This window comes from Aythya fuligula, chromosome 14, assembly GCF_009819795.1.
Source record: "Aythya fuligula isolate bAytFul2 chromosome 14, bAytFul2.pri, whole genome shotgun sequence".
In the NCBI taxonomy this organism is placed as follows: Eukaryota; Metazoa; Chordata; class Aves; order Anseriformes; family Anatidae; genus Aythya; species Aythya fuligula.
Window position 1 is genome coordinate 18,375,465 of NC_045572.1, and position 14,685 is coordinate 18,390,149.

Genomic DNA, 14,685 nt, shown 5'->3' on the forward strand with positions numbered 1-14,685 from the left:
GGCATTCCTGGCACCAGCCAGGCTGCTGTGGATTGAAATTCCCCATCAGCCTTGGAGATAGCAGGGAGTATCGGCAATCCGAGACCCCGGGGCAGCACATCGCTGCTGTTCTGAACGTGCCAAAGCGGGGTGGGCGCCGCATTCAAGGCTTGTACAAATCTCCTCAATCGGACCCACTGGAACTGCAATCATTTCCTTACAAGGTTTGGTGGTGTGAAGAACTGAGCTGGGCAGCTTGGAAAACTCAGATGCTGGTCACTTCTCAGGACAGCTTTGATAATGTCAGCAATATACAGGAAGCATTAAATCGCTTGGTTTCTGCAGTATCTGTTATGAAGCCGAGTCATTCCTGAGTCTTCAACATCCAGCCTTGTAGAAATGGCCTGTGATACTTTAGATGCCAGAACATTCAGCTGTAGCAACAAATATCTAATGTGATGTGATTATCTCAAATACAGAACAGTAGAAATTCAGAAATTAATGGTGACTGTTCAGAGAAGTACAACAGATCGTCAGGTCATGCCCTTACATTTTATGGGCTCCAAGATTATTACAAAACTCAGCTCAAACTGTGTGCTTGCTATCTAAACCACTCGTTTTACAACACTTGGAAAGTTTGTTGACAATTTTAAAGTAAACAATTATTTGTACTTGCATATTAATAGTTTTTTTTTGTTTGTTTTGTTTTTGTTTTTTTCCAGAAAAAAAGACCCAAAAAAGCTGATTCATATTTTTAGCATACAAATCAACATGGAACATTTGCTTCAAAACAGGATTGAAATTGAAATTGTATTAGATAGAGACTCACTGTACAGTACAGTACATTATTACTCCTGGACAGATGAGTAGCAAAAAGCTGTTATTTTTGAATACTGATCATAATCCTCCCCTGTTAGTGAAACTTGGGGTCTGTACAACAGATGTAGGGACAGGTGCAGGAACGCCCATGATACAAGAAATAATCTTACATAGCTCCACGCAACGGAATGCTGCAGTGAGAATTAACTCCTAAGGAGGAGAGATGTCACTGTGCATTTGGGATGAAAAATAGACAGGTTTGTATATTCTAGAAAGGTCCCACGTGTATCAGCATTGCCTCGTGTTTCCTGCTGCAGGTACTTATTAAGACAAATGTTTATCCATTTGACTGGAATATTCCAGCTGGAGAGACATCCACGGGTTTGGGGGGTTAGCTTTTTTTCCTAGGGGGTGGAATTGTCAGATGAAGTTTTCCAGCTGTTTAAGGCAAGGCTCAGAGTAACATATTGACTTCAAAAGGTAAAAAAAAATATGCTGATAATCCTTCTTTATGAAGCACTGGATCTTGTGGTGTAGAGTTCAGGCAAAATCTGGCAACAAACAACTGCACCAGATACTGGTTATGATGTATCTGTGAAATCTGAATATTCTCAATTTGTGAACAAATTCAAATCCCTGAACAATCACTTTGCATAAATTCAGTCGAAATTTGACATATTAAACTTTGCATGCAGGCAACCCACATGCAAACTCGGGCAGCCTGGGCTTGTTTTGGCACAGAGGTCGGCACTCGGAATTAAGGGTGGTGAGGAAGAGCTGTAAGACAGGCAGGGGGACGCTGCAAGAGCCAAAGGAGAACTGGGGCTCTTCAGACAGAGAAGGACAAAATCTGAAAGACCAAGATACAAAATGGAATGTAACTAATAAAGACAAGTATTAAGATTTCTTGACTCAGCAATGAGGTAACGTTGCTAAACAGCTTACAGTCTATGTTTAAAGGTCCAAAACTGGTCGTTACTAAAAGCTAGTACACAGTACAAGAACTCGGCCTGGAAAAGGGAAAGCTCAGCTTAGAAAGCTGAGTACGTTGCAGGTCCTCAAACTGTCAGTGTGAAAGACTCGTCCCCAAGACATGTAACGGCCTGGTCAAAGCAGCCCCAGAACTGTCACTGGGCATCTCAGAAAAAAATACAAATGAAACGCCTGCTAAAGGAGGTGAGCTGGAAAGCTGGTGTGGAGGGGGACAGAGAGAAAGCGACTGGTTGGATTAACTCGGATTTGACTTCGTCTGCTGTTGACAAGTCTGCGTTTTCAATCTTTGTTAATTTACAGCTGCTTATTTACATGGATTATTTACATTCACTCACTTCCACATTTCCATACGTTCAATGTATGAAGACTTTCCAAGTTCGAGCACTTTACATATTGCTGTGCTGCAGTTCGGAAGCATTTGGGCTTGGACCACTTCTTTCATTCCTACTGCTCTGTAGGCTGAGAGCTGCCAGGGGCAGCACCAGAGGTTCTGGGGGCGAGCAGAAGTTCACACAGATCCCCAACCTAATGTAGCCAGCAGCATGGGTCACTTTGTGTCCCGGCATGAGGAGCCAGAAGTACACGTGTCACCTCACAACCAACACCCCCCTGAACTTAGTTATCTTCTGGCAGGAAGGCCACGGCCGTATTGATGTAAGGATGGATGGCTCTGAGAGCACAGGCACTCTGTTAACTTCAAGTCACCTGAAGGCTTGGTTGTCAGACTATGGAATATTTAAATACATTTATTCACATCTTAAAATGTGTGTAGTCTGACACAAAAACATAAATTCACACTGTAACTCTTCAAAAAGTTTCTTCAAGGCCCTCTGAAGTAAATGGCACTTTCACTTTGATTTCAGTGTTTTGAATCAGACCTAAACCAGACTCAAAGAAACGGGCAGAAAATACCCAAATGCAATTCATCTTCTGCATGTCCTTGGGAAAAATACAACCCTCTTTTAAAGCACGCTTACATTTGCCTCTCTTGTCTGAGTGGGCAAAGCAGCCAGCTCCAGAGCCGGCCTCGTGCTGGGCCAGCACTCCCAGTGCCAGCTGGAAACCTGGATCTCCTCCGCGTACCTGCACAAACGGTGCCTGGCATCCCCGTGCCAGAAGATGAAGATGCAGGGAACAGGAATTGGAACGTGTTTTTTAAAGACTGAATAAAGTTACGAGACATCATTGATGGCAGGTTGGAACATATTTCTAACGCAGCTTTTCCTTTGCAAACAACTTCTGAAGAAATTAAGACTTGATTTTAATAACCAAGATTAAGAAAACATCATAAGCAAAGAGGAACTAACTGTGATTAGTTCTTTTTTCCCCTCCTCTTTGCTTTTAGTCATCTGTATCAGAATTATGCATGTGTAAAGCTATTTTAAGAGAACAGTCGCAGAACTCCCATTGCACTTGTGCCTGCCCCACCCTGCAATTCCTTTTCAGCCCCGGTTTCACTGGGTTACACCAGCAGCCTCCTGGCAGGCCCTCACGCTGCGCTCAGCCAGCACCAGTTTGCAGCTCCCAGTTGGCCAAGGCCAACTGGAACCAGCCACGAGGGTGACATGGGACAAAGGCAGGGGGTTCATCCCCTGGCACAGCCAGCCCAGCCACAGCTGGAAGCTCTTGGAGATTCCGGTAGGTTGAGGGCAATCTGCAGACACTGAGGTTACTAAAAATCAAAGCGTGTGCATTTTTTGGAGACTTATTAATGGGCTAGACTTGGGAAGGCTTTCAGAGGGAACAACAAAAGGCACAGCCCTGATGCAAATTCATGCAAAACAAAAATTAGTTCCCTTCTCCAAGGCGTGGGAAATGAACTTGTTCAGGGACGGATCAGAACGACCGAAAATAGGCAAGGCAGCATTTTCTCCCCTAAGCTTGTTCTTAGCACCAGAGGATTCATTTTACCCACTTTTTCCCCCAAGTCTGGATGAAGCAAGGAAGCAGGGTGCAAATTATCAGACCAAGTCAGAAGGAGGAAACGAGCACACTAAACTAAGCACCGAGCCAGCCGGGCAGACCCCTGGGTGGTGGCTGGGGGGCACCAAGGCTGCCCCTTTCCCCCCGGGCTGCCCCGTGCCCCCGGTGGTGCCCAGCCCTGGTTCCCTGGCAGGCCGGCACAGCGCTGCCAGCAGCAATCTGCCCCTCTGCGTGTTGGGACTTGCACCTTAGCACTAAATAGAGCCAAAAGGAGGCAGAACCGGGGCGTACAAAGCCCTCCCAGGCAAATTCAGAAAAACCTGCATTTGCATTTTCTCTCGCCACTCGTAAATGGCTGGAAAATCTTCTGTGAGCCCCCCCGCACGCGCTTGGAAATACTTTTCTCCCTCAGTCACCTCCCCACCCCGTGTTCATTCATCTCGGATTTCTGTTTCCGAATACACGCCAAAATGTTCAAGTTTTAACTTCAATATTTTCCCATTAATTCCCAAACTTCGGCACATACCATTGGGAGATGCTCCTCCGTCCCAAACACATCACTCCGGGAGCATTTTGAGCACAGAGCACCACGGCATGGAGCGAGGAACTGCTCTCCCCCAAACCACATGCACCTCTACCTGCCACTGCTTCAGTCCCGGCACTGGGGGCTGCTGAGACCTCTCCTTCCGAGAGAAGAATCCTATTAGCAGGTCTCTGCACAACAGGAAAAGAAGGGTCCAGGCAATTCCTGCCCCCGTGATTTCTGCAGGAAATAATTACGCGGCTCAGGTCTTTAACAGAGAGATTTAGCAGCCTCCCGCTGACGGCAGCACACACACCACAGCTCCTTCAGCCCTGCGACCCCGCGTGCTGGAACCCCTGAAAGGATCCCTTTGGCCACCGAGACCACACCGCCTTCGAGAAAATCGCTTTTCAACCCCGGCTGTTCTCGGCAGCCCACGGGGCACCGAGGGTCCCCCCCCACCGCCACCTACCTGGGGCAGGCTGCTCCCCTGCTGCCCCGCTCATCGCCCCCAGCCGGGCTGCGGGGTCCCGGGGGGGTCCCGGGTTTGGTCCCGGGTTTGGTCCCGGGGATGGTTTCGGGTTTGGTCCCGGGGGTCCCGGCCGCAGCCCGAGCCCGGAGGAGCCGCAGCCGCGTCCCGGGGCGCGCTGGAGGCGGCGGCGGCCGCCGGGGGCTCCCGTGTCGGGGCAGGGGGGCAGAGCCCCGAGGCCACGCCTGGCAGCGGGGCCGAGCCCCGAAACCCCCCCGGGACTTGCTGCGGAGCCCAGAGGCGAGCCCAGAGCCTCCGGGGAGCCCCAGCTGGCAGCCGGCGCGTCCCGGGCTGTGTTATGGAAGGGCCGCGGGGGCTCCCCGGCTTCTGGGGTTGGTCTCTGAGGTTCCCTTCCCCTTCAGCTTCTGCTCGAAAATTTGCCAGGCAGGCAAATACGTCGGGAGGGGTAACTGGGACCAACCGACAGCACAGAGCCCCAGCTGAGCTCTCTGTTCCATGGATGTTGGAGATCTCAGCTGTCCACGCCAGGGCAAGAAGAACACCGAGTGAAGGTCCCAGCTCCTGGGTCTGTCAGAGGTTATTCTGAGTGGTTTTTTGCCTTCTCCTTTCTAAAAACAAGGAGGAGGGGAATACCTCCTGCACTCCTGTCTGCATGTTTATGAAAAGCAGGAAAAAAAAGCAGAGCTCACTGTAACCACGTATGTTTTTCACAAAAACTTTCTGGACATCTTTAACACCTTACACATACCTGACTACGTCACGTTGGAGAGCCCCACATGACAGCAAAGCCAGGCTGTGGGACCTGACAAAGCCAGCAGTCACCCCTCGCAGCTGCTTCCTTACCAGAGATGTGTTTTGAGCAGCCGCACAATTTTGTGCAGAGCATGCAGCTGGGGAAGGTGGCATTCAGCTCGCAGGCCAGGTAAATGCTATTCCATCCAAGGGAAAAAGCAAGAACATGGAGCTGAAAGGCAAGGAGGAGAAGGCAGCAAAAGCCATGCTTGATGGCTGCAGCCCTCAGGCTGCATTAAATGCATTGTGCAAATAAGCCTTGGAGCCACGTTCTGGATAAGCGTGCAGCTCCTGCCTGGAACAGAACCGCTGTGTGCGAACTAACAGCTGTTGGTTAACTTCAGATGGTTTGTTTCAATAAAAACTTAATTATATTAAAAGACTACTTCATTCAGCTACCACATGGTCTGTCATATTTATAAGGGTGCATACAAATCCCCCTAGCTCATTTCCAAAGGCCCATGCACAGTGAGCTCCTTGGGGAGCTTTCAGTCCCTGCAGGCCGCGCACCCCAAGCCGTAACCCCTCTGGTCGGGCTGGGTGCCTACTGCACAGAGGGGGGGCAAGGGGAGGTGTCCTCTGATGGGGGGTCCCTCGGGAGCCTTGCACTGTGGTAGCTGCTCTCTGCAGCCATTGTTTCTTTTCAGACAATGAGTTCTCATTATTTTTTTAAAGAATATCTGATTACGAGGAGAAAGCTGCAGGTTTCCATGGGATATTTGCTTGGCAGGTGGATCGTGGGTGACATCGTGGCACCGCATATCTGCATCCCTCACCAATCATCACGTGGATGACAGAAACAGGGTGTGAAGGACTTGTAAACTAAACTCTCGACACAGAAGAGCTCTAGGAGAGCACTCCACAAGCACATACATTCACTGCTGCAGAACTGAAGAGGTTTGACCGGGGTAAGACACGGGTACCAAACGGCCACCAGCAGCCTGAGCCGCTGGGTGAGGCCACCAGGCTGCTCCGTGCTGATCGTTTGTGTTCACAACAGGACGAGGAAAAACCTTTCTCACACTGCTGCCTGTTAAGTCACTAAACTCATGCACCAAATGAACCAGCTAACTGATTGCCCTGTCAAGAACATTTATTAATTCTCACAAGGCGCCCACAAGGTCACAGCCCCGGTGTTACACCACACGGTCAGCACGGCCGTGCCACCTCAGGCAGCTGGAAGGTAAAGCACAAAGGGACGGCAGCAGGAACAGCATACATGAAAGCTGCATAGCTAGTAGGAGAAATAGCCTGCGTTAAAAAAAAAAAAAAAAAAAAAAAAAGGGATTCATAAACTATCCATCAGAGCCTTGGTTTCCATAGATTTCACCTACATCCCCGGGTAGGTTTCACTTATTTTCCAGAGCTCTCTGGGAAGGCTGACCTCTCAGCTAGGAAACAGAGTCCTCTGTAGGGCAATTTAAGTATGATAATGACTGGGAAAAACCTCATCCACCGTGGCTGTTAAAAACAGCTCAAATGGCAGGCACAGAGTGGCAAACAGAGCCCAAACTTCTGGCTAGCATCAGCTTAAGGACTCACTAATGTTCTCATCTAGGAAATAAAAATGGGCAGGCTTGAGCAGAGCCTGCTATCATCAGTAATTAAAAAAAATCTGTTTTATACTATAGTCACAACATCAGTGGTACATATTTTTTAGCCCTAATTCTGTTTTGTTCAACAATGACACGTATACACACACCAGCTTATTAAAATAATGTGTTTGATCTTTTTGGTTTATGGCAGGAAGAAGCGATTAGAAGTAACAGAAAACATTTCTTCCTTTTAAATTGTTAGAAATTGCTGCAGCTCACATCTGTACTGCAGACATGCAGCTCAGCATTACCTCTGTACGGGTAGTTAGCTGAGCTTCTGCAACATCATTAACCGACCCTGCAGAGAGCACCTGATGCTTCTTGTATTTCAAAGTGCACTGAATCAGCTCAGTGAGCCAAAAGGAAAACACTTTGTTTATCAGGGCACAGCAGCTACACCTGTGATTAATGCTTTTGCTCCCTTGTGGTAAGAAACAAATGTAATGATCTAGCTACAGGGTAAAGCCACAAATTCTTCAGCTCTCTTTTATAGGAATTTAAAGATTGCTGTTAGTTTATGACAGTACAGACTGGGTACTCAGTGTTTCCCAAGGAAGAAAAAGGAAAAAAACAGTTTCTGCTGCAACAATCTAATGATTAATAACAGACTGAATACATGTTTCAGATATGTAAAACACAAGAACAACAAACAATAGCAATCTTAAAGAAATATCCTGAAACTGATCTCCTTGGACATTGTGTTTGACTAAGCAAGAACCTTCAATATCTCCAATGACTGTGCCCAACTGCCCACAGGTGTAAGGATGTGAAGCCTTCACTCACACATATCTGCTGTCTGTAGCACTTCAGGAATCCTGTCCCAGTGCTGAGAAACCTGAGTCCATTAAAACCCCCAGACACCGATTAACGCTACCTGTAACCCGAGGATGAGGGGCATCGGGCTGATGGCCCCCAGCAGCTCCCAGCCCTGGCCCCAGAGCACCTTTAGATTCCTCCCTGTCATCGTGCTCCGTGAAGGTGCCTCTTCAATGAGGCATCAGCTCAAGTTGGATGCATTTGATTTTGCTCTCTGCTTTGATTTCCAGCAAAAGAGCTAATAAATCTGGATGAGTTTTATGATCAGGCCACTGAACTTTTCAGAAGAGCAGAATATCTCTGGTCAGGGCTAGGCTTAAATCCTCGGTTACAAATTTCTGTGACCTTTCACCTGTTTCATGAACTTCTTGGTTTACTTAAGTAAACATTTCTAAAGCTACATGTTCAAGAACACTCTTTCCCATGCAGTGTATATATAAAAATATGCAAGATTATTTTGGCACCCACCACACATAATAATAGTGAAGGATTTGCTCCGCCTTTAGCGTTCAGAAGTACCACTCATGCCCTGCTGAGCCTTGAATTGTTCGAGATAGGCTTAGCTGTTCTCAGGTTGTCCAGTGATTTCAGCACAATAAAGCACACATTCACTTCTCCTTGGATTATTTTCCAATCATTTCAGCTCCCTGAATGGACTGCCCACAAGATGTGATAAGATCAGAATCAGCAAAGGAGAGAGCAGGAATGCACACGTGGTTTGTAGCACAGCAGTGTTAGAAAGCAGCTTAAATTGTCACGGAACAGCAGAAACTGTTGTTACATGTCTGAACTTAACGTGAAGGGGGACTAATTCATATCCAGAAGGGAGGAGCAGATCAGCCTGTCAGGTGCAAGGATATATTTTTAAAATGAACAAAGCCCCTGATCAACTTATTCAAAGCAGTTTAAACATAGCTGACCTTAGATGTGACAGTATCCCCCTCTTATCATAATCAAAACAGCTTTAACAAACCTAACAAAAAGGCAATATTGTTTCAGAAGATAGATTGTTATCTGAATTCACCTTCCACTGCAAATCAAAGAATGCCAGACTGACATTTCTCTAAGTTAATTAAGCATTCTCTGAACAAGTACTCCTTAACTAAGCCTTGTGATGTGAAAGTCAGATTATGGGTGACATTTCACTAGATTACTGATAGCGTAGCTCTAAAAACTAATGCCATGAAAACACACTTTCTTATGCATTTTCCTGATTAAATAAAAGAAACCCCATCCCTTTAGTTATGTTGCATAACAGAAGCTCCCAATACTCCTGAAGCAACCAGTGTTACTCCAGTTAGAGTGTCCTGGAGCACACTCCAGACCGCTGGTACTGACTGAAAAAACCACTCTGCTTTATTGCTTGCCTCAGCTAAGACTGGAGGTAAATGTGTGCTGGAAGGGGAGTGAGCCTGAGGGTACCACAGCCACAGTTACCCCTCTCTCAGGTGGATGTTATCATCCACTGAGAAGCAAAATTTGAGAAATACATTAACAGCAAATGAAAACCAGTTTAACTCTTTTTTTGTTATCTTATTATTACTGATGACAATAATATTTAACATTTTAGATATACTTAGCGATGATAATTAGCATTATTACTGACATTTTCTTAACAGTTAACTCGCAAATATCAAAATTTGTGCAAATAACAGGCATTCAGTTAGACTGGCCAGTATTAGCTTGTCTCCCCGGCTCCCTCTGGAGGCTGATAAACGAACGCTCTTGTATTGCCATTTACCACGTGAGAAAGGTTTACGCTGAGAGTAAGGATTTTGCTTACAAAATGCTCTCATGTGCAGCAACTCTACCCTGAATGCAAACAAGCATGTGGGCTCCGCAGCCAGCTGCAGGTCTTCCTCCTCGGTTTCTAATGAGAAAGAAACCTCCCTCCCATGCCACAGCTGCAACATATATAAGGGCTCACGCTCACAGACTCTTTTTTTCTTGAATATTTTAGTGGAGGTGTTTTTTTTGGCTGTAGCCCTAAGAAGTATGGAGGGTACCTGGAGGATTTGTGTTTGTTTCTATTGCTATATTCACTGGCTTTCTTCTAGCATACAGTGTGCCCCCCGCTCCAGGGACAGTGCAGTATCTGACAGGATCTCTGGGTTATTGGTAGCTCCTGAGGATGCCACCAGTGAGCTAAACCCATTGTTGAGGCTGCCAAAAGGTGTGAGACGTGGATATGCCCTCCTGCCACCCCTTCTCAAGGTGCTGTCTGACCAGGGACGCCAGAGCTGGGAAAGCGAGGCCCCGAGGCTACAGCCAGACTCCAGAGCCCTCAGGTACATGAAGAGGCTCTATAAGATGTCTGCTACCAAGGAGGGAATCCCCAAGGCCAACAAAAGCCACCTCTATAACACTGTTCGACTCTTCACCCCGTGTTCGGAATGCAAGCACAGCCACAGGGACCTAATGACAGGTAGGTGTGCAGTGACCTGAACTTCAAAGGTTCAGCTGGTTGGGGTTAATTTTGGCACGTTCTATGCCTGCAGTATAGCAGAAAAATATCGTACTCTGTTAGTTGTTGCTGTTTTAATGCTGATGGCTCTTCTCTTAAACTGTGCAAGCTCTTTGTAATGTGCTTCTCTTTAAATGGCATTAGACAAAGACTTCCCCATAGTCTGGGAGCTGACACAGAAAAGGTACTGTGGTTAAGATCATATTGATGTTTCTGCCTACCACGTTTTTCCTCTGGTTAGAGGAAATTTTATAATCAGCTCTAAACAACATAAGAAATCAAGGAAAAAGTGGCTAGGAAGGGCATTATGTTCCCTTCCAATGCCTATAGCACAAGAACCCTGCTACAGGATGACTCTTTCTCCTTGCCTTGTGCTTTCCCTAGGAAAGAATCATAACCAAATCCTTGGCCTCTAATTCTACTTACGTGACTGGTGATGAGTTGTCTGAGTTTTCCTGACTTGGATTCCTCCACTGGGACAGCCAGATAACCTAGAACACAAACATCACGCTCATACACAGTAATAGCACTTTGAGGTTGAGGATTGGTTAAAAAATGTCTATGGCTAAAATTTCCTGGCATAGTATAGTCTACTGCTTTAAAAATACACTGTCAGTTAATTGCATGATTACATATCCTAAATACAGCAATAGTTAAAGTAGTAGCCTGAATCTGAACCAACTTCAGTATGTATGTCTTCATGGCAAATTGAGGTACAGTAACTGCAAAATTTTGTTTCCCTTCTCAGGAGACCTTCACTCGGGGGATTTGCTCTTCAACCTGGATCGTGTTACTGCTCTAGAGCACTTACTCAAGTCTGTCTTGCTCTATTCATTTGACACATCTGTTCCCACTTCTTCCTTTACATGCATGTGCCACTTGTCTGTTAAGGAGCATGATTTTTCTAGCCAAGTATGTCCCAGTGTTTCTCACGCTGTAGCTTTTAGCCTGCACTTTGAAGTTAGAAAACGCAAGTGGGTGGAGATTGACGTGACTTCTTTTCTCCAGCCTCTAATTGCTACTAACAGGAGGAATATTCATATGGCTGTGAACTTCACTTGTCTGATGGGTGATCCACAACATGGCACTGAACAGGACAGTTATATTAATATGGCTCTGGTTCCCCCTTCTCTTCTCCTTTACTTAAATGATACCAGTGAGCAAGCTTATCACAGGTGGAACTCACTTAGACGTAGAAGGAAAAACCCAGTGCGGCCCAGGCAAAGGAGCAGTCTGCTGGCTGATATTATCGATGACGAAAGAAGAGAGAATCCTCAAAGTAAAAGGGCCTCTCGGCGTCGAAGAGATGAGAACCTGAACGAAGCTCCAGCAACTCCACCTTACAATTTGAGTGAATATTTCAAACAATTTCTGTTTCCTCAAAATGAGTGTGAGCTTCACAGCTTCCGTCTGAGTTTCAGCCAGCTAAAATGGGACAAATGGATAATAGCGCCACACAGATACAGCCCTCAGTATTGCAAAGGGGACTGTCCGAGGGTCGTGGGGCACCGTTACGGCTCTCCTGTGCATACGATGGTGCAGAACTTAATATATGAGAAATTGGACTCGTCTGTTCCGAAGCCCTCTTGTGTTCCTGCTGAGTACAGCCCACTGAGCGTGCTAACGATAGAGCCCGACGGCTCCATAGTCTACAAAGAATATGAAGATATGATAGCTACTAAGTGCACTTGTCGGTAGTGGGTGAATCCTAATTCATTTTACACTTAGCTTGGGTATTTTGAATTATCAGAATACCTGCAGCATTTGTCTAACAGTTCTTTAAAATCGGTCAGGATTTAGCATGTGATTAGTAGGTGTTTACATAATAGCACTTATTTTTGTAGCCACTCAACTTTTCTACAATGTGAAATTAAATGTAAATATCTTTTTATTGGAATAATCTTGCATTTAAAATATGAAAGATTTCAACTACCAGATGCCTATTTTAAGCTGTTTTGTTATAGATTAAAAAAAAAAAAAGGAAATAAATGCCTATCATGCATACCACTTAAGCTCAGTGCCTGCTAGTCTTCCTCAATATGTAATGTTGTAATGATATTTCTGGCAAGCCTCTAAGGAAAGAGGGAAGACTCTAATATTAAAAAAATTACTTTCTCGGTTTCTCACTCTTTTCCCTAACACCTTTTTTCTAATTCCCCTAGCAAGAAGACAACTGTTCCCTGCAGTTCTGTTTAAAAAAGAAAAGTTATCAGGCTGTCCCTTGCTTTTCTTCTGTCATGCTCCTCAAGCTTTCTCACCAATGGATGGTAAGAATTTAAAGAGATTAAAAAAAATAAATCACTGAACTATTTGAACACAAACATGCAACAGCTTACAGATATGCTATTGAGAAATCTTGATCTGTTTTTTAGCACAATATACAGGCTGGTCATGGTGTTAGGGTATGGGATTCTACATGTAAAACTATGCTGCCACACGCTTCTGAGATATGTGGAAATGTTCAACACTGTCATTTAAAGGCCTTTAGGAGGCTATTAAATTAGTTTATTTAAATGCTGGTAAAAGTCTAGTAGTCTGATATGAGGTGTGAAGATGTAGGGCCATAGCTTCATTTCCTCTCACAGCAAGAGTGTAGGTAACAGCACCTTAATTCTTTATGTTTTTAAACAAAAGCTTCACCAAGACTAACGTGTTTTCTCCTAGATTTTTCTAGTTACAAGAATTTTGCTCAAAACGCTTGTTTTGGTTTTGGGACCCATGCTAAGATGAGGCTCACACAAAAGACAGCTTTGATGTGGATTTTTAACGGAAGGATGTAGTGTAACACTGTCTTGTGTGGTTCTTGTTTTTCTTTAAATTGCGAAGACTAGCCTTTAAAAGGGCTTCCAAATGTATTAATGCATAAAGTCCCTGACTTCCTACTGGACCCTAATGTTAAAGCCTGACCCGTGCAGCACCCAAGGGCTTGGGAACTCAGCCTGGCGGAGAAAGGCCTGAACCCGAGGGGCTGTGTGTGACTTCCCAGTGCTGTGACACGACACGGGCAGTGCTTCCCCTCCTAGATGTGAACCAGTCGGTGCTGCTGTGGTGCTTCTGTGAGTGAGGAGTATGCCTTCTGGAGTACCCTGTGGAGGCACAACGCTGCCTGGTGAGCGGTCACATAACTTCCACCAAAGGAGGCCTCTGACTGGGGCTGCTACCTAAAAATAGTGCTTGCTTTGGCTCTGATCAGAGGTGCGGCTGGAAAACACCAAGAGCTCAAGGCAAAAACCTTGGTGTCAAACAAAATCCCAGCCCAGGTCAACATTGGGCTTGATTGGTGTAAAAGAAGCTTCCCTGCCTAGTGAGCGTTGCTCCCACTACCCCCTTTCAAACTGGGGGAATTCAGCCTCACCAAATGCTTTTGTGTTTAAAACCGCGTCCCTTCACATTATTATTTTGTCTCATTTATAAAACTGTGGCACCATCATTTAGTGTTCTTCGTTGTGCCAATGTCATTTAGTGTTTTTTATTGTGCCAGTGTCACTTAGTGTTTCTTTTTCCATACGGCATTTTGGGGAGGATTTACATCTGTGAGGGGATGCACTCACAGCCTTCACATTATTATTTTGTCTCAAAAAATTGCGGTAAGTTTATTTATTTATTTATTTAGTTTACTGTGGCAACATCACTTAGTGTGTTTTTTTGTTTGTTTGTTTGTTTGCTTATAGTGGCAACATAATTTAGTGTTTTCCACGTGGCATTTTGGGGAAGATTTACATCTGTGAGGGGATGTGCTCACGGCCTTCATGTTATTATTTTGTCTCAAAAAATTGCGGTAAGTTTATTTATTTATTTATTTAGTTTACTGTGGCAACATCACTTAGTGTGTTTTTTTGTTTGTTTGTTTGTTTGCTTATAGTGGCAACATAATTTAGTGTTTTCCACGTGGCATTTTGGGGAAGATTTACATCTGTGAGGGGATGCACTCACAGCCTTCACATTATTATTTTGTCTCAAAAAATTGCGGTAAGTTTATTTATTTATTTATTTAGTTTACTGTGGCAACATCACTTAGTGTGTTTTTTTGTTTGTTTGTTTGTTTGCTTATAGTGGCAACATAATTTAGTGTTTTCCACGTGGCATTTTGGGGAAGATTTACATCTGTGAGGGGATGTGCTCACGGCCTTCATGTTATTATTCTGCTTCACTTATAAAATTGTGGCAATATCGTTTAGTGTTTGTTTGCTTTTTACTGTGCCAACATCACGCAGTGTTTTCCACGGGGCAGTTTGTGCAAGATTTACATCTGTGAGGGTATGCGCGCACCGCCTTCACATTATTCTTTTGC

At 45.2% G+C, this 14,685-nt stretch overlaps 1 protein-coding gene across 1 annotated transcript; it reads left to right on the plus strand.

The window, feature by feature from the left end:
- The first annotated feature begins 9,925 nt into the window (after window positions 1–9,925).
- On the plus strand, window positions 9,926–12,092 carry GDF9 (growth differentiation factor 9). Its single transcript, XM_032196611.1, has 2 exons — window positions 9,926–10,355; window positions 11,143–12,092. Exons 1-2 carry the CDS (start codon window positions 9,926–9,928, stop codon window positions 12,090–12,092), a joined length of 1,380 nt encoding a protein of 459 aa, XP_032052502.1.
- Window positions 12,093–14,685: the final 2,593 nt, after the last annotated feature.